The sequence below is a fragment of the Falco peregrinus genome, chromosome 7, assembly GCF_023634155.1.
Source record: "Falco peregrinus isolate bFalPer1 chromosome 7, bFalPer1.pri, whole genome shotgun sequence".
NCBI classification, from domain to species: Eukaryota; Metazoa; Chordata; class Aves; order Falconiformes; family Falconidae; genus Falco; species Falco peregrinus.
Window position 1 is genome coordinate 54,806,805 of NC_073727.1, and position 24,587 is coordinate 54,831,391.

The window sequence follows — 24,587 nt, forward strand, 5'->3', positions numbered from 1 at the left end:
GGCCCGGCAGCGGCGCCCCCGCCGCAGTTCCCAGCTCCCACCGGCACGCTTCTTCATAAGGGTTCTTCTGTTCAGTGGTTTTATTTTTTTCCCCCAGTAGTTAGCGTTGCACTGTAAAATGTTTAGAATGATCCTAAATCGCATAGCCGCAACGAGCTAATCCCCGTTAATGAATGGGAAATCCACAAGTGCCATCAAAGGTTATTCTAAAAGCCAAGGAGATAAATACTTCATTGAACGTTGTCTTCATGTGGGACCCGTTCCTGCAGTCCCTGAACCATAACAGTTAAAATCACGTTCTACAAAAGCATTGATGCTTAGTCTCAAGAGTTCAGTGAAGGTGAGAAAGGTGAAATCTGACCCTTGGCAGTTACAATTTCTTCCAGACGTACATCACAACGCGCTAGACCTTTTGAAGGCAGTTTGGATTAATCGCTAAGTTTTAACTGGACAAGATCTAATTACAGCTCCTGCCTATGAATCCTTAGGGAAAACAGTAAAAAGTTTGCCTTTTGTTTTGGTGGAGTCTTACATTTCAAAATACGGATTTCTGAGATTCTATTCTCCCTGGTTTTGATTGATGTTTTAAAAAACTTTGACATTAATTTTTGGATAGAACACACTTGTTTGTTACAAGTATTACTGATGCTATTAAATGAGAACTCAAAACAAGAATATCATACCACTGTTGAAAAGTTCAAAGAATTTACAAAGCTCTAAGTAAAACTTCAGAAAGTTGTTTTGCAGTGCTGGACTGTTTTATATTTTCTTTCAATATTTTAAGTACATTTTTTCAATTTCATTAAACACAGAAGTTCAGTAATGTGCTTAACCCTTGCTTGGGGGCTCTTTCTGCAAAAATTTTATAGACCCAAAGGTAAGCATGGAAGAAGGCAAGACTGGGCTTACCTGGTGTAATGATGCAGGCTTCCCAACTGCAATCACACATTGATTTAGAAGATTAGGTCTATTAACTGGAAATCAGAGTACAGCTGGATACGTGCTGACCTACTACAATAGGAATCGGTGTGCTAGTGAATTTAGTGGTTTCTTAAAAGCTCTTCTAAGTACAGCTCTTCTCCCCCAGGGCTGAAGCCGTTGACAAAGCATAGGAGTCAGAAAAATCTTACAGAAGATACGACTGTATCTCCAACTCCAGTATAACATTAAAAAAATCAGGTTTTCTTAAAAGCTGGAAAGTTTCAAGTGAGAGTGTTGTTACAATCAAGACGTCACTAAAATCCTTTTAGACTCTGCGTTTCATACAGCTTATTCTCTGGCAAGAAATAGTACACAAGATGAACAGAAGCAAATGGTCCTTTTCTTACTGTGTGGTGAATAGAAGCAAAGAGCACAGGCTGAGTTCGCTGAAAAAACTCTAACAGGGTATTCATGAGATGAATACAAGCATCTCATGCCCCCTTTGTCAGGAGAGATCAGATGCACTGGTGTGGAAGATCGTAACAACCCCTGAACTTGTTTTATAATGTAGGAGTGAATCTCAGTGTTGACAAAGTAAAGCAGTGTTTTAGCTGTCACCACCCATCCCATCAAGGTCACAGAAGAACCAGTGCATGCAGCATATCTAAAAACAAGCAGAAAATTAATTTTGAAGGGATATTTTTAAACCATATATTTAACAAGGTTAACCTGTGCCAGAGGAAACCATCAGCTACCTATAATTAAACATCAGCACATCAGCTATATTGATTGACCTTAACTTGGGATAGCAGTGGTTGCCTGAAGCCTTTTGTAAGTGTATGCATACAGGGCTGGAACAAAATGGGAGGAAAATGGGCCTGTAAAATAAACAGGAGAACAGAATCTGGTTATTCTGTATCGCGCAATTCCATCGACAAAGATGGCACATTCCTCTGCACGGTGTTCTTTTCCTACATGCTCCTTGCAGGAACGTTAACCCTTGTAGGCTGCCACATAGGAAGAATATAGCTTAAGGAACCGACGTTTCAGGAAAGTTAGCTGTGCAATGGAAAAGTGAGTCATTGTTTCATGGGAGACATTGGGTGCATCAGCATTCATGAAGCGGGTGTCACCCCTGTGCAATTAAAGGAGTATCCACACATGCTGCTGGACACTTGGACTCTAAATCCACAAGAAAAGTGAATATAGCTTCAATTTTAGAAGCTGTGTGTAATGCATAAAAACGTGAAAAATTCAAGAAAGCCTGAGCAATTGTTTGTACCAGATAACGCACATTTGGAAACAACATACGACATATGAGTTCTCAAAGACTCTTGAGTGAAGTTACAACGATGATATGGTAGTGTAGTTTATGAGATTGCTCTTGGATCTATAACAAGAAAATGTACTGTAAAGCTAAGATTGTGTGCAAGGACTAGGGAGATTTATGAGCAAATAATGTTTCTGATGGACTTCCCACATGACCTTAATCAAGCCATTCTCCATTCATATGCTTCTAAAGCTTATCTACAAAAGTGTTAATAAATGCCTATTTTTATTGTAAGCATTTTAGGACAGTCTGGTTTTTACTACAGAACTATACATCACCCAGCATAGTAACAGGCTGGTGATACTACTTTCATATGATTAATGATCATAAACACCAAAAGTGAGATGATTTGCCACTTTTGTCCAAGATGGAAGTAATTTACAGCCTGAATGATAGTGAAAAACAGACCCTGCAGATTCCTGGCTTACAATATCATCAGCCTGTGAGTTTCACACAGTTATTAGTATTAGAAGAACTATCTACTGCAACCCTAGCTCAACAGGAAAAATGTTATGGAAGCTAATGGCTAGACGAGATGGGAAGATAATTTTGAAATACTAGGAGGTAAGTCTTACCACTCCCATTTAATGTCATCCAAGAAACCTACTCTCTGATAGCGCTTCAGGTTGCACTGATGTTATCTATTGTAGTGTGGAAAACAATCTTCAGATAGCTGTGCTGGTAACAGGGCTGAACATTAACTATTTAATTCTAAAACATAATTTATGTAAATTTTAAAAATATAATGTGATCTTCAGATAATAAGCCATCTTCAATAGCATTGCAAAATGCTTGCAAATGTGGGCTGGTTGTATCACCTCATGTGTTCAAGTTCAAGGCAGTACCAATCCTGACTACCGCACACTGCTAGTTTGAAGTTTTCAAACTGGTATCCCATGGGCATATCCTCATAATGGACAATTATCAAAGCAGAAACTACCCAATCTTAATTTCCTAACATCCTTTCAAGGCAGGATTTAGGGCAGGTTTACAAAAGCAAGATCTCTTGTGAATCTTTTTTTATTTTGAGATTCAGCTGAAACCAGGATAAGTTGGCAGCATGACAGAAAGGAGCACACAAGAGCTTATAAAAAGAGTCCTGAAAAAGATTATTTGATTTCCATTCTTTGGAATGTTACAGCTATTCAGAGATATTGCAAGGTAATCTCTGGCAAATTGCCCATGATTGAAGCAAATGGTAACTCACTGAACAGAGAGAGGCTCTGGCCCTTACTAGGCTGAAACTATCTGCACAAGTTCTGAATAAGGCATGAGGGACTTTTTCTTTTGTTGTAATGTGTTCCTGATTTTCGTTGTAAAATAGGGACAGGTGACAACAAAATCTTCCATCTCCAAATATTTCTTGTGCCATTAAATATGACTCTTGGAGCAAATAAGGGTTTCCATCCTGGGTAATTTTTTAATGTCTTCTTACACCACTAAGTCCCTGTAAGATTTAATTCCCCAAGCCTAGTTTAATGGAAAGGGATTCCGTGCACAAGTACATTTTCATATTTTTCCAAATTCCCAGTGGTGTACCTGCCATGTTGTGGCAGCTTCTTAATATACGTTTCAGGTATCTTAATCTCTTTCTAACAACAGGAGATAAAAGGGTGTCAAACACTGCTGTAAGCTTCAGCATTTGTTATAAATTGGTTCCATTTGAAATATAGTCCTTCCCAACGGCATTTATTTTCAGAAGTATTTAGACATCTGTCTGTAAGACCAGACTACAAATCTTAAAATTGAATCTTACTGGGAATGACCTCTACAAAATGTTTATGTAATACTTAGCGAAGTGTGGCTCCAGTCCTTCTCCCCTTCCATTCATCATTGTCTTTTGTGTTTTCACTGCTGAGAGTTTTTGTGTGGGTTTTTTTTTCCTCACAAAGCTCTCCCTGCACATAGAGTGCTGAAGAGAGTCTAAATAGTTTTTTAAAATTCTGTTCTGTCTTCATACGACACTTGAAACAGCAGACACAAAAAAAGGGAACAAGTAAATTCTTGGATTAGTGAAATTAGTCCAAATCCATTTCTACAGTAATTCATCTGTCATTGTTAAACCACATTTGAATCTCTGAGTATGTGTGATATAGAATATTAATCCTATGTTAACATGTTCTCTATATTACAAAAATTCCGAACAAGTGTGACAAGCAAACCTTGTAATTTATGATTTATTTATTTATATTGCCAGTACTACAAATGGCGATGCAGCTTACATAGAAGCTACAAAGCTGTAAGCTGTTTCAGCGAAAATAACTAGCCACACCTTGTGACAGGAAGAAGACAACTAAGAAACCTGAAAATAAAACCATCTGTGAAAAACAGTCTAGGGAGTAAACATCCAAAATGAAGCATGTCTTCACATGCTCCCTACTATGCTAACATAATGAGAATGAAGCACTAAAAATGTTCAAAGCAGTGAGCAGGGAGTTTTAACTACATCAATCCCTCTACAAGAGTAGTCCCTCTGGCATCATAAAGAGTACTCACTGGAGTATGGCTCACAGAAATGAGAACACTAAAAAAAAAAACACCAAAAAACACAAAAGGACACAACTATGGTAAAAATATTTAGCAAAAATGAAATAAATAGCTTTTAAGTTGTGGGTTTTCTATTGCTTCAAGCAGATCTGGATAGGCACCCAGGAAAATCAATCTGCTTGTATAATGACCAAGTTTATTTTACTTTTTAAAAGTCATCAGCGTTCATGAGAGGAGGAGTGCTGGTTTGAATCAGGCATGTTGCAAACAGATGTTATGCAAGCTTCCCTAGACAGTCCTGCCAATGCATTGCAATCCTGAGTTATGACATTCACTATAACGGCTGCAGTCTGGGCCCTTTTTTGGGCCACAGATTGTTCTGTTGGTTTTCCCCAAATGGGGATGATATTTTTGCAATGTGTACAAAAATTTGAAGAAGATCAATATATTATTTTTTATTTTCAGACCACGGAATTTGGACACCATCTCCTAGTTACACGGCCTACCAGTAGTATGGGACAGGAATGGAAGTACGTTATTTGCCGTCATATATATGATTGTGTTACTGACTCTTAGCAAGCCTATCTCCTGGTTCATTCCCGCAATGTGTTTGGTAAGGGACAGTCCCCTGCAGTTTCCTTCTATTCCTACTTTTGAAGGATGAAAGGAAATGATTTCCAAATACTATTTTAAAAAACTTTGTAGGTTTTTAATTAAAATACACCTTTAGCCTACAAGGGTATGAAATGGCTACATTGCTTCATAACCTTTGAACAGATAAATGAAGAAACAAAAGATATGAAACGTAAGAAAACATAACAAAACTAAACTCATGGAGCAGAAGAACTATACTTTTGAAAGACCCTGCAGATTCTTGAACAAGATATGATATATGGTTGCTAATACAGATTAAAACCTCTAGACAGAGAATGACTGATAAGAAAAAGACCATAGTTCCTACTCCAAAACACACTTTATTTGCAGTACCTCATTAAAATGAAAATATGTCACTGTTCACAGGAAGAAAATTTTTGCTCTGAGATCTGAACAGCCCATTTTCTTATTATATAGCCTAATGCCATTGTTGCCTATTTTTTAAGTACATGCTCTACCATACTTTTTCAGACTTTGATCTTGAAAAGAAGGATGTAGGAGTATGCAGGTAAAGCAGAATAACAGTTTTAACATTTATTTTTCTGTACTAAAAGATTATTGTGCTTTCCATCTTTAAACTATAAAAATACTTTGATAAAGCTTGCTTGAGCCTAACAGCCTGAGCCATGTGATCAGTAATTTTATTTTACTATTCTTTTTTTTGTTGTTAAAGAAGCAGAAAGCACTGCAGCAAGTTGCTGAGCGGTGCCAAAGAAGTCAGTGTGAAAATTGAAAGGTTGAGACTTTGTCACCTACAGCTAGCTCGATGCTCGTATTACTTGGCTGCATTTCTTTTATAAAGCTTTTGGTTTCAGGGCTTGTGTGCAGGCACTGTGGTAAGTTCAATAAAGGGCAACAAGTTGTGGTGAAAGGGGAGCGATTCTTACCGCACATCAGGGGGAAGGGGTTGGATTATAGTTCGTGACTATTCTGAAAAGTGGTTAGGAATCTGATGTACTGCAACACATACTGTTCTTCTCCCCTCTAAAAGGTGGTTATTGGATCTGTGATAGAAAAATCATCTTACCAACGGCTGAGCCATGAACACCAAACACAAGTTGAGGCTACACAGGAGACGCTATCGGGGGCTTCTGCGGCAGGCGAAGCAAGAGCGCACTGCTGATAGCCTGGATGTCAAGAGGATTTAAGTGAGACTCACCAGGCTGTGAAATAAGTTTTCCACGGAAAATGGTGGCGATCCTATCCTTGGAGGCTCCGTTCGCCTAAGCTGTCGTGTTGGTGGTGGGAACGAGCCTACCTGTGCGAGCAGAGCCTGCCGGCTCAGTGCCCCAGGCCTGGGGGCAGGGCACCCTGGCGGCTCTAACCGCGGCCGCCCCTCACCCCCCGCGCCCCCGGGCAGCCGCCTGTCCTCTGCCCTTGAACTCCTCACCTCAGTGCACCCCCAGCCGCCGGCTCAAGCCTTCAGGAGGCGGCGGCGGCGGCGGCTCCACCGCCACGGCGGGTGACGGCGGCAGCGCCGGGCCAGGCCCGTCCAGCCACCCGCCGGCTCCTTCCAGACTCCGGGCGGATCACGGCCCGGGCCCTGGGCCTCAGCGGCCGCCCGGGCCCCGCCGCGGGGCCGGTGCCACCGCCGCTCCCCTCAGCCTGACAGAACAGCGCTCCCCCCCGCCCCCGGCGCCCCTGGAAGCCGCCCCGCCTGCTGTGAAGCCGGCAAGTCGCCGCTCCCTCCGGCTGCAGCGGATCGCCGCCGGCCGCCCTCTGCTCCGGGCACGGCGGGGAAGCACAGCCAGGCGCCCCGCCGCCGCCCCGCTCCCCGGGGACCCAGCCGTGGGCCGCCGGCCGCCACCTCCCCCCTGGCGTCCAGGCCCATAGAGCGCGCCGGCGCCGTGCTAGAACGTACGCAGCGGGGGCCGCCTCGGCCTGCGCGCGGCGGCGGCGGCGGCGCGGCGCCCCCTAGCGGCAGCCGACGGGTTTCGCGGCGGACCGAGGAGAGAAAGGGAGAAGGGGCAGTAATGGCGGCCAGTTAGTGCGAGACTGAGCCGAGGAGGCGGCAGCAGCGACTGGAGAAGCCGGCGCGGCTCCGTCTGTGGCTCTGCCCGGCGGACCGGCTTCCCCAGAGGACTTGTCTTCCTTCCTCCCCCTCCCCCCTTCCCCCTCTCCCTCCCCTTCCCCTCCCTACCCGAGCCCCCGCCTGTCCGCCCTCCCTCCTCCCTCCGCGCCGGCGGCGGCAGCGGCGGCGGCGGCCCCCCGTGTCCCCCCTCCCCGGGGCCATGGTGAACACCAGGAAGAGCTCTTTGCGCCCCCTGGGCAAAGCGGCGGCCGCTGCGGCCGGAGCCGGCAGCCATTTCATCTCGTCCCGGACCCGCTCTTCCAAAAGGGGCACCAAGGCAGATGCGGCCGGGCTGGAAGAGACGGCGGCAGCGCGGGTAAGGACCGGAGGGGTTCACGGGGGACGGGGAGGGAGAGCGGCGGGGGGGGGGGGGGGGCAGCGGCGAGGGCCTTGGCTGGGGAGTCGCTGGGGACAGCGCCGCTGCTGCCGGGGGGGGCCGCGGGTACGGGAGCTGCGGGGCGGGGGGGGGTGGGGGGGGGTAGTGCCGAGACGGCTGTCGGCTTGAGGGGAGGAGGAGGAGGAGGGCTGGCGGCCCGCCCGAGGTGCGGAGGGACCGCGGGGCCGGCGGGGCGCCCGGGGACGCGGGGGGGGGGGAGGGGGGCGCGGGCTGCGGAGAGCCGCCCGCCGCGTCCCAACTGGGCTCGCCGCTCGGCGGGGAGAGGGGCGGTCTCCGCCGGGGCGGCGGGGGGCGCAGGCCGCTGACAGCGGCTGGGGGCGGCGGCGGGGACGCCTGAGGGCCGGCCGGGGCCGCGGGGGGCGAAGTTGCTGCCGCGCCGGTGGCGGTGGCGGCGGCGGCGGCGGGCCGGGGCAGGCAGGGCCGGCGCGGCGGTGGCGGGCGGGGGTCCGGCGGTGCGGGGCTCCCCCTGCGGCCGCGCCCGGCGCTGCGCCGGCTGCCAGACAAAAGTTGGGAGCTGCGCCTGCAGCAACTTCGCAGTACTCCTTCCCCGTTTTGGTTTTTTTTTTTTTTTTTTTTTTTCTGTGTCCCCCGCCGCCCCTTTCCCTGAACGCCCTCCGTTCGGCCCGCGCGGGTGTTGGCGGCCGCCCCAGCGGGAGGAGGCTGGTGCTTGATGCTCTCCCCGCGACGCCCCCGCCGGCGGGCAGGGTGGGACTTGGGCCGTCAGGTTGCGGTGGAGCCTTTTCCCAGCGCCGCTCAGAATCGCCTGGGTTAAGCGGGGTAAGGGCGAGTGAATTCCGCAGCCTCGTCTGGAAAACCAACGTTTGGTGAATTCTAATTGCAAGAAGGAATTTGGGAGCCTGTGTTCTTCCTTGTTTTCTCTAAACAGATTGTTGACAACTGCCTTTTTTTTTTAATCTAATTACAGACAGGGCTTCCTCCGCCCCCCCCCCCCCCCCCCCCCCCCCCGGAGAAAACTTCAGCTATTGCTTTGAGCGTTTAAACGAGTGGTTATAGTTGCCTGACCTGCATACATATTTTAAAAGCGGTGTAAATAAGGAAGTGAAAAATTGAGGGTCAAAACGTTTTGACAGTCACACAGTGACTGACCGTGTCCCAGCCTCTGCTAAGAAGGAAGTTAATCAGACAAGTAGAAAAACAGCGATAGCAGCCAGAGGCAGATCAGAGGGATGAAACCTGGAATTGTCACGGAACCTTTTGCCCTTATCATTTTAGTTTTAAAATAATAAACACCCCCCACCTCACCTGCCCCAAATCACCAACTAGATATTCTATACCTTCTGTGCTTCTCTCGCAATTTTTTCATGCTTCATAGTTCTCCCCTTCCCCCAGCTTACTTTTCCTCGTTGTCCCCTATTTCTTCCTTGTTTAATTTCATTAGGCTCCTGGGGATGCAGCACCGTGGCTTTAAAAAGCTGTTCTGCTTGTTCTAGTGGCAGTTTCTGTTTATTCATATCGTGGGTCTTGTGGTTTGTGAGCCAAAGTTTGGTGTAACCCTTACTGGCTTATTTGCAGAGAGTTTACTGCTGCTAAAAAAAATAGGTTGGGCTTCTTTCCAAATATTTTTCATCTATGAATAGTATTTCTATATTAAAAATCATTAAAATGTTTAAATCGTGTTATTATTGTGCTGTAAGGAAAGGAGGTTGTGCAAAATCGTATCATAAAATCTGTAAATACATCCCAGGATATTGCCCACACTTCTTAAAAAGCATTTCTTTAAAAGTTAAGTATATATTTTGGTGTGTGGGAATGGACTTGTTTCACTTCACGACAGATCTCAGGCGTTTGAGGTAGATTATTTTCTTTTAAAGATGTAATTGCCAAAGATGAGCAGAAGGTACCCAAGGCGCCCGCACCCCACCCCCTCGGAATTCTGTAAAATATAAAAATATATATACATCCCACTGTATTTTAAACTTGTCTTTGTACAACTGTTTTTATTCTTCAGATGTAAGTATTTGTCAGTGATACAGCAGTGTCTTTCTGAGCTTCTGAATCTTCTTGAAGTAGTGCCAGAGGAGGATTTCAGTGATTAGAACATGAATAAGTATAGCACTAGGAAGACAAAGCCTTTGCTTTTGGGAGACAACAGATAGCGAGGCTGTGTTTTGTGCAGAAAGCGTCCTAGGATCCTTTTCATGCAGTGGTATGTATTTTTTCCCCAAAGTTGACTGGAACAGTGTGTCCTTTTGAAGTCTTTCGGGTGTCACGTCAGGAAACCAGCCTCACTACCAGCAGTTAATCAGGTTAATGGGCAGCTAGACTTTGGAGCTCTGGCAGAGACGGTACGCTGCTTATTTGTGCTATGTGACTGAATTTTCTTCCACGGAGGTTCTGACTTGGACTCCTGGAGAAGAGCTCTTCAGTGGCAATGCGTGTAATTACCTTTCAGAATGTATTTAAAAGGATCATCTATTTGTTCCTTACTGGCAACAAAAAGTGAGTTAGCAATCTTAACGGCATCCTGTAAGATGCTGATTAGACCAGATGAGGGGTTAGGAGTTGCCTTCCAGCTCTTTTGTATCTATTTCCTTTTTTCCTCTTGGCTTTTTCTGGTATACATAGGGGAGGAGTTGCATACATTTACAAGGATAGGCTTGAATCCCTCCTCTCCCAAGAACTCGAGTTAAGTTTCTAGTCTTCCATTTCAGTATTATGTTGAGTTACATATTAATAGTGTCCATTTTTGTTTGATCTGAATCTGGAAGCAACACACGTTCTGTGCAAATGGGCTATAATTCTCCAAATACCTTTATCGTATTCTCTGTATTCCCTCTATAGTACTTGCTCATCTTAGAGAAAGCAATGACATCAGTCTTTGAAAAGTAAACTGTTTTGAATTATTGACTGGCGACCATGCATTCAGTGACTGAGATGAATACGTGTGTGTCCACTGACCAGAAGCCGGATTAAAATGAACAAAATCCCTCACTAAATGGATCAAGAAGACAAGAAGTTTATTCTCTGAAATGATGTCATAGCAGAGTGCATAGAAAGGGTACAGAGAGGAAAAAATGGGTTTTTTTCTTCCTGTTTCCAGGATTGATTTGCACACTATTTAAAAGAAATTGAAGCTCTCCTTACGTAAATTTGTGTCCTATCTTTATACAAATCAGATGTATTTTTTTATTTCTGGCGTACAGACTTGGAAAGTATTGTGGCTCTGTATTAAAGAATTCTGACAAGAAAAGTGCATCACAATCTTCCAGAGTTTTCAGAAACATACAGTTGTAACACAAGACTTATCATCCAGTGGACTTTTCATGCTATGAAAGAATTGAGTATACTGTGACCATAAATGGTTAAATTTGTGCTCTAGATTTACTAACGTTTGATGTTTTCAGATACTGAGTGGTGATTGTGGGTAACACTTACCTGGCAATTGAAATGATTTTTCTCAGTCATCTCAAAACATAAATCAGAAATGTTGATCCAGAAAACTAATGAATTTATTGTGAAATAAACACTCTTAAATCATGTCAGCGTATTAGTTAGACATTTTACAAATGTATACAAGATTAGCTTAATTTAATTAGCCAAGAAAGCATTAGTAGTGCCTTAAGAGCTACTTGAAGGCACTGTGATAATTGTAACACGCGATCCTAGCTGAAAGTAGTACTGCCAACATCGTTCAACGTACTCGTTGGCAACCTAGAGCTCTCCATTGTACTTAATTGCCAATAGGAGCAAACACGGGCTTGAGGATTGACATCGAGTGCTGTAGTGTGGGAAGGTATAAAGCTAAGCGGCATTTTTGTGCTCTGTAATAACAATATATTTCAGTGTCTCTTACTGTAATTTCTCAGTCTGTAACAAAAATATTTTTTTCTGATTTCTGAGTGATAATGCAGCCTTTGTAGCATAAGCTTATTGCTATGTTCTACTCCTTAAAAAGTCTTTAATGGACAGCTATTGAAAACATAGAAAATTAACTTTAAAAAATTTACTATTACTTCTCTTGAAATACTAGCTTTAAACATAGCCCTTAGAGTTTTCTAAAATTTAATTTTTCCTTTATGAAAGAGCCTGATTCAGGTGAGCAGATTTTCTTCGTTGTGTTTGCAATGTATCTTACACTGTCCTGGATGTTCTGTGGTTTAGGATAAAGCTATAGGAAAAGTTCGAGTTTCCTTCTTAAGCTGGAGAAATTACACTAGCTGGCTACCTGCGTGTAAAGCTCTTAAGGGAACAAAAGCTCCTGTCAGGTATCTATGCATTGTCTTACTGTTTGAGTTTACAGTAACATCAGTAAAGTGCTGAGGCTAACATTTTCACAGGTCTTTGAAATATGTCCTGAAGAATAGAGCCTTGCTAAGTTACTCCAAACAACTTCATTTAAAGGTAGATTCCCAAGAAAGCTTGTCTTTTCAGCGTGTAATAAAATGTTGGGTTCTTTCTGGTTTAGTGGTCCGCTGCTCTTTTGGGACTTGGCAGGAGAAAATCAGTGATCTAAAATGAATCGTGCCGTCTGTTCCTTGGTAGCGTGGTACTAATACACCTGTGAACAGTGGGAAATTGAGCAATTGTTGGAAGCAATCTATGTCCAAGATTCTGTCAAAATACCCTCCAGTCAGCATTTGTAATCCTTCCATTGTTCCAGAGGGGTGTCCTGAGTTTGATTTCTTCCCGTGTACCTTTTGCCAGTCAAGTCTGGGCTGCTGTCAGAAGTCGGGACACCTCTGAAGCACACGCGGTTTGTTTTGGGAGGCAGTCGCCCATCCTGTTGGAAGCTGGCTATCTTTGTTGTCACGCTGCTACAGGGCCTTAAAAGGAAGCAATCTAAGGACTAATCCAGGGAGTGAATAAGACCTCCAAAGAATACTCAGGAAATGGTGTTGATGTTTGGTGTACTGCATTGCTTCCTCTGAAAATTGGGTTTGTCCCAAAGTAATATTAATAAAAGCTGCTTCTCCAACTACTGTCTCTTGGTTTAAACTTAAAGCAGAAGGCTTAACCCATTGCCGTGAGAAATCCCATGACAATTTTGCAAGTGTGGCATACAGCTTGGGGTTATGCAAGATAATTAACTCAGGTAATTACATTCTGATCACCTCCATCCCCCTGCAGTTTCAGTTGGATGTGGTATAGTTTTGCACAGCCTGCCCTAAATTGTCAAGTGTTTGCTATGCTGTGGAAAAGTTTTCATTCCAGTCTAATGATGCTTTAAACAATTTCTGTGTAAAACTTTATAAAAGCCCTTCTCAAACCAAAGCATCAAGCAAGTAGGAATCAGTGAGCTGAAGCTTTCATTGCTCTTATTTTGTGGCTGTGACTGTTTTGAAGGTTGCTGATCATTTATTAGACTTTTTAGCTTGAATGTTTTACTTTGTGTGCGGGTAATATCAGTCATGAACCCATTTATTGCGAAGGGAGTTGGAAATATTTTTTCAGCCTTTTTCATCCTATTGTGTATTTTTTGTTTTTGGGCTCTTCATGTTTTGCTGCTTTTTCTAAATAATTTTTCCATCTCTTGAGTTTACCCTTTGAAGTGTTGTCTTTATTACCTTTGATAGGATTTTCATGGTTTATTTTAACTATTAATTTTGCTTTAAATTGTTCAAGTGTTGTTTTGCATTTATACTTGCTTGGACTCTTTTCCTGAATAAATTTAACTTCTTACTTGGTAGCTGTTAAAACAGGTCACTTTTCAACCAGTTGTAAGAGGAATATGTTATCTTCTGTAAGCTTTTTCATTTTGCACTGTTGAGTATGGGTATGCTATAGCAACTTCAACTCCAGTTGAACTAGGTACAAAGGAGGTGGCTTTAGTACGCCTATCAGAAAGATAGAACTTACGAGCTTGTCTAAGTTTTGTAGTTTTTGTAGCCTGTTCTGAATTTTCTTCTAGTAGTGTATGCTAATGACCTAATGCCCACCTTTGGTGGAAAGTTTGTGTCCAGTTGCACTCAGAGCAGATGCTTTCAGTTTGGGTGTTTTTGTGATTTGGGAAATGGGCTTTTTGCTTTTCTCCAACCTCCAGTCATTTGCTACGTTTTAAATGGATAAGTAGGTGAACTGAGCTGTTTGAATAACCTGAAATGAAGAAGCTGTTCTTTCTACGCACGTGGAAGAAATTACTTACATTGAAATTTGTTGCCATGCTTCAGCAATTCATCATTCCAAATACCTAAGAACTACCTTCTATTATTTCTCTGATTTATCTTTCAGACCTTGATTGTTGTTTTTATTATGATTTAAATGTCGATACATTAATTTTAAGATTCTGTATTACCATTTTACACAATTTTAATTTGCTTTTTCTTTTTAAGTACTGTCTTCAAGTGTGCTGTAGCTAGAGATACAGAAGTGTTTTTAATCCCACATTTTTTTCCCCATAGAAGGCCACCTTCTTGTAGCTTCACTTGCTACAGACACTTCCTTGCTTAGTTTACTGAGTCAAGTACCTGGTTGCGTCCAAACCTTGAGAAACCCTCTGGTCCAAGGGTTCTCTGTTCTCCTGGTTGCTATCCTCATTTGGATCATTCTGCCGATTTCTTTAGGTTTATAGCAGTACTAAAAGGAGGCCATGTGCTCCATACTTTCTTTGGGGTGGGGTTGTTGAGCAGAAACAAGATAGGGTTTTGAGAGCTAAGGGTAGCAAAAAAAAAGGTGTTTGAATGTTTTCATTTTTTTCCACTTCTGAATTGTGATAATTCTTGAATGTTTACATAAAAATAATTTTTGCTTTCAAAGTCTTTGTTAACAGAATCTAGAAAGTCATGGAAATGGTTAATATGGTTCTGACTGAAAATGTCTTGCTTTTAGTATTCCTTCAGTGTTAAATTAGGAAGATCGATGGTTTTAAAACCTTTCAATATGTGGATTTTCTGGAAAAACTTCCAAGTGAGGTGTGAACCTCCATACAGCAAATAGAGACCCCTTCGCAGTAGACTTGCTCTTCTGAAGGGATCTCACACGCTGCAAGCTGTTAACTCAGCAGTTGTGGAAGCAAATAGGCTCGCCAGTATTAATGCTTGCCTGGCCGTTTGATCAGCTGACTCAGGATCAGGTTGCTGGTCCTGCTGAAACGAACCCACTTCCCCACATCATCCTGCTCCCCCTTGCGCCTCCTCCATCCCTCTGTTTTAATTACCAGCTAAAAATTTGCGGTGTCACCCTAATATCAGTGAAGGTGTGAAGGAGAGGAGTGCAGCACTCATGGTGGAAATGCTTGGAGCAGGGAAGTGATGATGGGTAGAGGACAAACCTCAGCTCGCTAATTATGGCCTCTGCCATCGTTTGGCAAAGGCTCCTCTGTAGCTCCCGCTCCCTTTCTTCTGTGAACCTAGAAGCAGCTTGTCGATGGCAAGAGTTTTTTGGATGTCGGATGAAAAGCCATTGGAAGGCACTTAGCCTGGATACGCACAGGTGTCTTTTTCTGTTGTAGGCAGGAGGAGTGGTTGCAAGCATGAAAATAAGCAATGAACAATGTTGTAGGTAGCGGTTTTTATTTTTAACTTGTAAACTTTGAAGTTTTCTCAAGAGCTTTCACATTTATTAAATAACCTGAATTCTAGAGTTGAAGAGTTCCAGGAAATAAAAGTGGAAATCTATTGAAAAAATGAAGCAGATCTTCTCATGCAAAGAATAATGTTTTTTTTACCTGAAGGAGTTGGGAAGAATTTATTCTTCTGAAAAAGTCTATATGGTGGTGTTCTTTATATTCTGAATGGCTATTATTGACGTAAGCATTGTTTACTGAAAAAAAAATATACAGAAGCTGAATGTTAAAAGAATTTAGACCATCCTTCAATTGAGGCATTCTTACTATCGTTATCGCCAATGAGATGCAGCATTAATAGCTGTTTATTCCAAGATCTTCAAGCACTTAAGCATGAATGTTGCTATTTTTCCTTAACACCTGTGGAGAGCCAGTGCCTGATAAATGACTCTGTGCAACTGAGTGGAAATTAGAGAACTGCAGCCAGAAGATGGGTTCTTTTAAGCCAACTTTGTCTCTTTTTCAAGGTATCAGTGAGGTTAAACACATGAGGTCCTTGATGAAACTTGAAGTTAGTTGTAAGGTAGTTAATGTGCTTTAATCCAAATAAATTCCACCCCCCCACCCCCCCCCCCCGCTTCTTGTCATTTGACAGCACAAGCAGCGTACACACTGAATTTTTAGGACACAAAGGTAGATGATTAGGGTGCAGCAGTACGTAGTGTCAGACATGAGTACAGCCTGCTGTGACCTCAGGTTGAGTCATGGTTACCTTCTTTCCCCAGACAAGTGCATCAGGTCTTGCCTTTTCCCCCCGAGCAGGTTGTCAGTCCTGCCATAGAAGAGGGGTTGTGGGCATTTGCCAGGAAAATGTGGGTCGGAGTGGGGAGGGGAGAGGAGCTTGTGAGGATGTGTTGGTGCTGGAGAGAGTGGGTAGTGCAGTGTGTCATCCTGAAATTAGGAAACGGTGCAGATGTGTAAGGCAAGGTGTGGTCCCCAGTTTGAGCACACGGATGACAGTGTTTTAGCTACTGAAAATTTGTGCTGAGCATAAGGACGGTTTTAGTCCTTTTTGTTGGTGAAGATGCTATAAAGCGAAGTGGCAAACTTGAAAAAAATAAATTGAAACAGGATTTGAAGGGATTTACTAGATTCTGGTCAGATGACATCAGTCATGGTAGAAAATTTGTTTCATCTAGTTACTAGAACTTTGAATGAAATAAGAGGAAAACTAAAAATATCTTAAAGAGATTGCGAAGCCTTTTGATTTTTTTTTATGCCTAGCCCAAAAATGCATTAGGAAGGATACCTAGCTCTTACCTAACTTACATCAGTAGATTTTACAGTAGACATTTAATGAGATACATTTGTAGAAATTAAATGTTTTAATCCATGTTTTTTACTTTAGCAGAAACTGATACACAAGCGAGCAAGTGGCTTATCCAGAATCACTGGACAAACAGTGATTTTGGTGTATTTTGTTGATATGTTTGAAATGACGTTTTTGATTAAACACAGTAGCAGCAAGTTAGTTGTTAACTGAGTAGTTATCTGCGGGCAAAGATGAGTGATCAGCTTAACCAACTGGTACACTGGGGACACAATCACACTTTGTTCATGAATACAAGTTTTATTTGGAAAGTCAACTTTTATACCATTAGGATAAAAATGTTTATTAAATGCATTAAATATCCCCAAGTATGCATTTTATTTCTTTTAATGGATAGCCCATTTCCACAAGAACTTGGCATGAACTGATAGGGGAAAAAGTAGATCTGATTTTTTTCATGCATACTTTTGAAATATGAATCCAGGTTATTAATATTCTGGAACATCTGAGAAGATGTGTTGTTGTTCACAAGATAGATTTTAAATTATGTTAGAAATAACTAGAGAACCTGGATTCAGTTTCTCTGAAGTTAGTAAGACTGAGAGATGTCTGCAGTCACTGTTGTCTTTTCAGAGAGTCAAGCAGAGATGAAAAAGTTAGGAAAAAAGAGGAAAATATCAGAAGATAAAAATTAACTATAGTTAAAGTAGAGGTTTTTGAAAGCCTGTAGCTGAAACAGATTTCTTGAAAATGTTTATATTGTTATTGTTAAGACAAAAGTAAATTTCAGGGTGTCTTGTGCTTGTTCAATGGGGCAAAAAGAAAATCTAAAATAATTTGTGCTTTCAACAAAATGCAGAGGAATAGTATTGATCATTTGAAGATTGAATGTCATTGTGTCTAACTTTGTGTCTTAGATGTTGGAAGAGGTCATATAAAAGAGAAAAACATAGATGCTGAAAGGTTTAAAACATTAGGTTGTAAAGTTTCATGTCTGTGTTGTGAAGTTGTATGAGCAATCATGATAACTTTCAGGGAGTGGCAGTTACTCAGAAGAAGGGTGTGACCCACAAAATGTGTGGCAAGGAGAGCAAGTTTGACCATGGTGGAAAACTTAAAATACTAATGTCTGCATACCTGTGTTTTAATACAGCTGAACCTATGGCAAACCAGGTGGAGTCTTCTTCACAAACTGCAGGATCTGGTTGTGGTTTGAATGTCATTGTCATCCCTTACTCAAAAACTCGATGAACTTTGCATTGACGTACTTGGAGATGACAGGGGTGTAGAGATGGTTCATACTCATCCTGTATTACCAGACTGCTGGATTATGGTTATTTTGAGATGTTCAGACCAGCAGTGCAGCAAGGAGTTCTTTGGATATTCTCTTGGCCAGGAGATTCAACTTAAAAAGCAGAAGAAACACTCCCACCCCCCCCACCCCCCATCTTTCAATATGCTAGATGTAGTCTTTGTATTTTGACTTGAAAATTAATCAGTTATTGTGCTTTAGCTAGCTGGTCTCTGTGAAAGCAAACCCTTGTCGATGAGGTCTCCCTTGGTATGTGTGTCCTTCAGTCATGCTGAAAGACTTTATCTGTGTAGCCCCTTTTTTCCTAAGAGGATAGATTGAGAACGAAGAAGTCAGTTTTATTCACTGATTTCTAATTTGCGTTCTTTCAGAACATAAGGACTTGTCTCTAAATACGTAAAGCTGTGTTCCTATCAAACTATTTTTTTGAAATTTAGGGATGGATAGGGAAGAGACTACAGATGATATTGTGTATCATTGTTTTTGTGGCTTGTTCGTGAATGAGCGTTTTATAATAAACATTTTTTCCATCTTTCTCCTTTTCATGCAAAGTAGAGAAAACAGATAAGTATCCAGCTGTATTTATTTTATTGCTTTATTTACTTACTCGTTGTAGATATGTTTCTAGATTTATTGCTACTGTCATTCAACTGCCTTCGGTGAAGGTGTGTTACCAGAGTTTGCCCCACTACCTCTGCAAGACTCTGGCTGTTGAGTCTAAGCTCAACAGCTAATTGGCAGTGCGCATGCAGCTGTCACATGCCATTTTACTCTGGAATCCAAAGATAATGAAGACTATGTTTTGCCAGTCTGGACCACGGATGGTATCTTGTTAACTCCAGTTATTCCCTTACACATTATTAGTGCGAGCGTTTTCCGTAAGCAGCTGTGCTGGGTTCTGGCTGTTCTGCATCACAGCTGGAGTTCGGTGGGTCTCTCATTTCTGTTAGATCAATACAGTTGTGTTAAATTTTGTTTACCTCTTTTGTACTTCCTGACGCTGTGTAAACTTGATTTTTTTATTCTTCTATGCTTGCTTTTTCTTTGTGGCTTTGGTATGCTTTCAGGCTATTTCTGACATGGTTAAGATTTTATTAATTTGTATTCTCTGCATTCTCTCAGCATGTGAGTGTGTTTGCTCCAGTGCCCATGTTTCATTAGAAGCTTTTGAGTTCAGCACGTTGGTTCCTGCTTCTGCAATTGCATTATTAATTTCTTAATTTTAAAGTTTGATTCTTGTATTGTACATTTCTCTTTCTAGTCCCAGAACATTTTCTTGATGCATACTGTTAAGTAATAAGTTTCTGGCCTGAAGCTGAAGTACTGTTTTTAATCATTTAAAGGTATAAATGGTTTGAGACCCAGTTACTTGAGGGAGCAAGTTGGGTGCAGTGGAATTGTTAGACCTCTTTTGCTATAAATGGGAGGAAGTGGTGGATAGACTGCTCTCTGTAAAAGCTTCTCAAATTGAAATTAATTTCTTTCCTTGTTCTAGCATATCCCAATTTGACTAATCTGTTGAGTGTAATGAAAGCTCCATCTCCTTATTTTACTATAGATAGGTGAAAGTTCTGGATGGCAGTCTAGGTGTGATTTGATTCCCTAGAGCTTGAATTTTTAAGGTGGTAAACTGGAAAATGGAGCATGGATTCTTATTAATATATTTAAAATGTCAGTGATTTCTCATTGTAGTAGTTTTGTCACTACTTCATGGTAAAACATTTTGTATGTTAGTGCATCTTCTACAGCAGGTGTCCTAACAAGTTAGTATTTGGGCTTAACTATCTTAAAATTTAGACTTGCTTTGTACTTGCTAAGTTACTGTGTAGCGTTAATATGCAGATAAATGAGGCTTAGCTGAAAATACTATCCTAAACAAAGAACAACCAGAAATCATTGCCTCGTTAAGTAAACCCCTTCATTGCTAGTCTAGTTCCTTAGGCAACTGCACTGATGTGGTCACATTGACGGTTAGCCTGCTCTTCCAGTTTTTTGAAGCTGTTGGCTGGTATCTGTTCATTTGATAGTATTAGAGATCTCAAAGATACTCAGCTTTTATGAATTTTGTGAATATTGGTAACTCAGTGGCACAGGGAGACGTGAAGCAGCAGATTTTGTCTTCAGGTTAATTGCTAATATTTTGTTTTACCTGCCAGCCGGCCAGTTGGTATGCATGAGGCTCAGAAGTAACTACATCACTGTGCGTTTCACCAATAAATTGGCAGGACAAATGAGGAATACTAGCTAATTTTGAGACTTGGGGCCAGAGGCAGGGAACTGGAGGGAAGGTGGTCGTAGGAGACCTGGGAGGAATTAGAATTTTTGCACAGGAAGGGGCAGAGATGGAGTGTAGGAACCTATGCATTGTGAATTTCATTGCTCACAAAGTAGCTTTAATGTTAGCCCTTGTAAAGCTTCATTACATGCTTGTTTCTCTTCCTTAGTTTCATTTTCTCTGTCTCGCCTAGCCGGTTTAAAACTGGTTCTGTGGCTTACCTTGAAACTCCACACAGGGTAGCTCTTGTAGTTTCAGAAAATAGTTAATAACGTTGGCTTAGCCATGATGCATTTCAAGTCCACAAACAAACATGGCTGATGAAAGCAAAAAGTACATACAGAAACGCTTACAGTATTCAGAAGTGAGTATGTACACTATTAAATTTTTGTGAAAGGTTGGTATTCTGTAGTTGCAGAGTGTTATGGAAAACAGCTGGGTGTGTTTTACTGTGCTATGCGAGGTGCAGGTGTTGTGTATTTAGGAACGGTGGCAGTTAACCTCTGTTACCGCTTTGACTAAGCCTTAGTTTTAGATCCCAAATTCTGCTTCATCTAATTGAAAGTTTTAATTGTGATCTAGTATAGATACTATTTCGGGTTACATTGGTGTACTTCCTGAAGAAGGGCAGTAATGTTGAAGAAAAAAGTGTGGGTTTGGTTTTGGTTTTTGATTGGGGTTAAATGAGTTCTAAGACTGAACGTGATATAGACATCTTTCTTTCCTTGGATTTACCTTGACAGGCTAAAAATTTCCAAAGTTAAAACTACTTTTAAAATGAGATGTGAACATAGGCTGGTTAGCATTTAATACTAGGTTTTGTATTTAGTATTTTTTGGTATTATCAAAAGTATTCACAAGTATTTATAGTCTAAATGAAAATTGCATATAATCAGTAAATAATACTATCATAATGAATATAATTTTTATTAGTAGTATTATAAGTATTTAATATGAGTTAATATTTGTTAAAAATATATACTGGGGGACAGAATGTTAAGGCGTGATGTGGACAACCAATTTCACTGACAGCTTTCTGTTCTGCAGACAGTGGTCCCGTCTTTACCTTGTGGTTTGTTTTCTTACGGTATCCTTTGTACTTGTCTGATCCCTCAGTGAAATGATTCAGCTCACTAACCAGGTAGGAAGCTACTCTAGCAGAAGGGAAGCAAACTTTTGGAGCTTTAGTGAAGTAATTTGGTTATGGGAGGGTCAGAGAAACAGCAGGAGATCAGAGGAGGTTGGAGTGGTGCTGTGTAAGCAGGCAAGGGAGCTCACGGGTTGATCCCTGGGTTCCGTGGTGCTGAGCTTGCTGAACTGGACGTGTGCGTTTGGATTTCTTTAGGCTTTACCACTTTCCAAATACTGTGCTTGGGATAGTCTCTTCAGGAAAATGCCTTTTTTTTTTTTTCTTTTTTTTCTTTTCTAATTGTCTTGAATATGTGAGACATTATGATGTTGAATGATCTGGAGTACATATCAGGTTGTTGTTTTTAATAAGCCTGATGAACAAATGGGACTTCCCTGCTCGTCTCCTTCTGTAGAAGTAAAATTACCTTTTGTTCATAGTTGGAATGCTCACTGACAATTCCTCAATTCCTGGACCTTAATATTCAGAAACTGGTTATTTTGTTGTTGCAAGAAAGGCTGCTTAGTTTTTTTTAATCAAGACTGTTTCTATGAGCTAAAATTTGTGTTTTATAGAATCTTGATTTTGTTTTTGTAGTTCACCTTAGCAGAAGCAGATCCTCCCAAGTTTGTTGTCTGTCTGCTTCTTACACGCAGTTTTGAAGTGATCCTTTGCTTTTTTTATGTATGAAAGGAATCTAATATGTATGAAATGTATGAAAAAAAGAATCTTTTAAGTTTCTGTCTGCATTACCTCTGAGAAGTGCAACAGACCACCCCCCCCCCCCCCCCCCAGTAGTGTTTAGGTGCTTCTTAAGGTGTTAAGACTAATGTTGTTAGTGTGTTTAATGCTGTTAATGAACACATTAGACAAAAAGTGCTGTAAAGGTGTAAAGTCTACTTTCAGTTGCTCCTGGCTGTGTGTTTGGTGGTCTAAAGAAGAGAACACGCTATCGCAAAACTCTTCCAAAGAAGAAAGAGCATAATGTGGTCTTTTAAGCATTTTAGAGACAAAGATAATGTCAGTACAATAAATTCATGCAGTGTTTCCAAGTATCTTAATTTTCCTCAGCCCTTTTTTCTCTTTAATGTACTATTAGTTCTTTTGCATGTAGGTTAAGAGTAGCAGTGTCACGTATAATTTACAAAATGCAGTGGGTTAGAGAAACAGTGCTTGTTCAAAAATGTAAAATATTACAGAAAAGTTTTAGTATTTAAAATTAAATATTATTGTAGTTTCCAGTAATGTTTTCAGAATGAATGTTTCTGATGTTTCACACAAGCTGGTTACTAAATTTGATAGAGACTTCCCTTTTACGAAGCTTAAGTTTCCTCTTTTTCTGTAAGGATATTACAAATGGGCCAATTAAGTTTTGTCTGATGCTTTTTTTCTTTTCAGAAAGATGAAGGTAGTGATGCTAGTTTGAGTGATAGCCACATATCTCCTCCCGCCAAACGTACCTCAAAACATGCTGATCCTGTGTGCAAAGACAAATCAAAATCACGCAGTACTGGGCAGCGCGAGGAATGGAGCATCTCAACTGGACAGTCCAGGTAACTTGGTGCCAAAAGCAAAACGAAGTCTTACCAATTTTTCTTATCTTGCTAACCTGTTTACGCTATTTCTGCAGTGAGCTGTAGTTTGCGCTCAAGACTATTCTTTTGAAGTGTGTCATTTTCATACAATTTTCTTTTAGTTAAGATTCCAAGAATGTGGGTTACATCAATCCTCTCATCTCTGTTTCCTTTCTATGCATACTTGTGCAAAAATGGAAAGTAATTTTATTTGAGATGCAGTCTGAATTCTAGATGCTTGGTACATCCAAATTTAGTGACTTAATTGGTATTTTTATGTACTCAAGCTGTAAGTGGACATGACATTTTAATTAGGAAACCATTATTACTATCTTTAGGGAATAGATAATGGTCAAGTTTCCTTCCATGGTTGTTTTCAGCCTCTCTTCCCTGTTTGGTTGTAAGTACTCAAGTAAATTACTGTATTTTATTAAATACGGCCTCAATCCTGCCACATTTTTATAACTCAAAATAGAAGTAATTTGTTTCATTTAAAACTGATTAATAATATTTTACAAAGCATTCTTATGTTCATAAGGTTCTTCATGTGATTACAAGTAATTATGAGATAGTGTAGACAGTATATTCCCAGGCCATGAACTTTCAGTTAATACTGAATTTTTGTGGATATGTATTTCATGTTTATGTACAAATCAAAATCGTTCTTGTAGTGCTTTGTGTGGAAGAATGACTGTAATTCACTACTGGGCTGTCATCTGTTAGGATGAAGTATATTTAAAAACTGTGGTTTTAAATCTTAAAGTAGATCTATTTTTTGTTTGGTTTTCCCTTCTCAAACACAGTAAATTAAAAATAGCATATTATGTGCCATGGTCATCTAGAAATATATCAGAAGTCGTGCAGCTTCTATTTCTTTTGTTTGTAAGTCTAGATTTGTACTGTACCTATTAGAAATGCAAAGAAATAAAAGAAATGCAAAGAAATAAAAAAAAAATATTTAATATGGCTGGGAGAATTTAAATCCTTGTGTCAAATGAAATTTGGCCAGGAGACTGAAACTCATATTGCTGCTCCTGTAGAACCCACTGTGACATGTCTTTGCATCTGATGGTTGTTTTCTGCAAAAATCTAAAGCGCTGGGCCTAATAGTGATCTTGAAATTGCTAAGGTGTTTCCCAAAAGTTTTGTTGCTTTTACTAGTTTATTCAAAGTGTTTGAATGCTAATTGCCTTTGAATAGCTGTATCGAGTTCCTGTTCTGAAACTTAAGGAGAGAGATAAAAGTAGGACATGGCATGAGAGAACATGGAAGGTTTGATAAAAAGATGTTCGGATAATTGGCGGGGATTTATATAATTGATACTTGGCAGTTTTGTCCTTATTCCAATGTTGGACATGAAGCAAAATCTGCAGAGGCTGCCTGTCGCACAGGTTCTGAAGTTACAGCGTATTGTGGAATGTTCTGTGCTTAAAAGTTGTAGTTTCTTAGTGCTGCTTCCGCTTGGCTGGGGAGGCAGTGTTACTTGCGTGTCTAACATGATGGTTTCCTAGGTTAACTTCTCAGCCTGGTGCTACACTACCAAATGGACGTAGCTTATGTAAGTATATTACAGTGGACCTTTTTGTAACTACTTTTATATTTAACAATTTTATGTCAATGGTTTTCAGTTGCATATATTTTTGAT

The 24,587-nt window shown here is 41.2% G+C and overlaps 1 protein-coding gene and 2 long non-coding RNA genes across 5 annotated transcripts in view; 2 read left to right on the plus strand and 1 right to left on the minus strand.

Moving 5' to 3' along the window:
- Window positions 1-4,414: 4,414 nt before the first annotated feature.
- LOC114010337 (uncharacterized) lies at window positions 4,415-7,199 on the minus strand. The gene is made up of 2 exons (XR_003551724.2): window positions 6,552-7,199; window positions 4,415-6,396 (listed from the first exon to the last, which is right to left on the minus strand). It is a non-coding gene; the product is annotated as an uncharacterized LOC114010337 (long non-coding RNA).
- A 177-nt stretch (window positions 7,200-7,376) lies between these two features.
- The window catches only part of ATAD2B (ATPase family AAA domain containing 2B), a 77,819-nt gene continuing 60,608 nt past the window's right edge, over window positions 7,377-24,587 (plus strand). For 2 of the 3 annotated variants that reach the window (XM_055810089.1, XM_055810090.1), the window contains exons 1-3: window positions 7,377-7,779; window positions 22,767-22,921; window positions 24,454-24,500. In XM_055810089.1, the coding sequence (XP_055666064.1) occupies window positions 7,624-7,779; window positions 22,767-22,921; window positions 24,454-24,500 (358 nt within the window). In that variant the 5' untranslated portion in view covers window positions 7,377-7,623. Of the gene's footprint in view, window positions 7,780-18,822; window positions 18,893-22,766; window positions 22,922-24,453; window positions 24,501-24,587 lie in introns of those variants that run through there. The other variant, XM_027777473.2, reaches the window with a different exon arrangement.
- Window positions 8,836-12,796, plus strand: LOC114010338 (uncharacterized). Its single transcript, XR_003551725.2, has 2 exons — window positions 8,836-10,027; window positions 10,663-12,796. It is a non-coding gene; the product is annotated as an uncharacterized LOC114010338 (long non-coding RNA).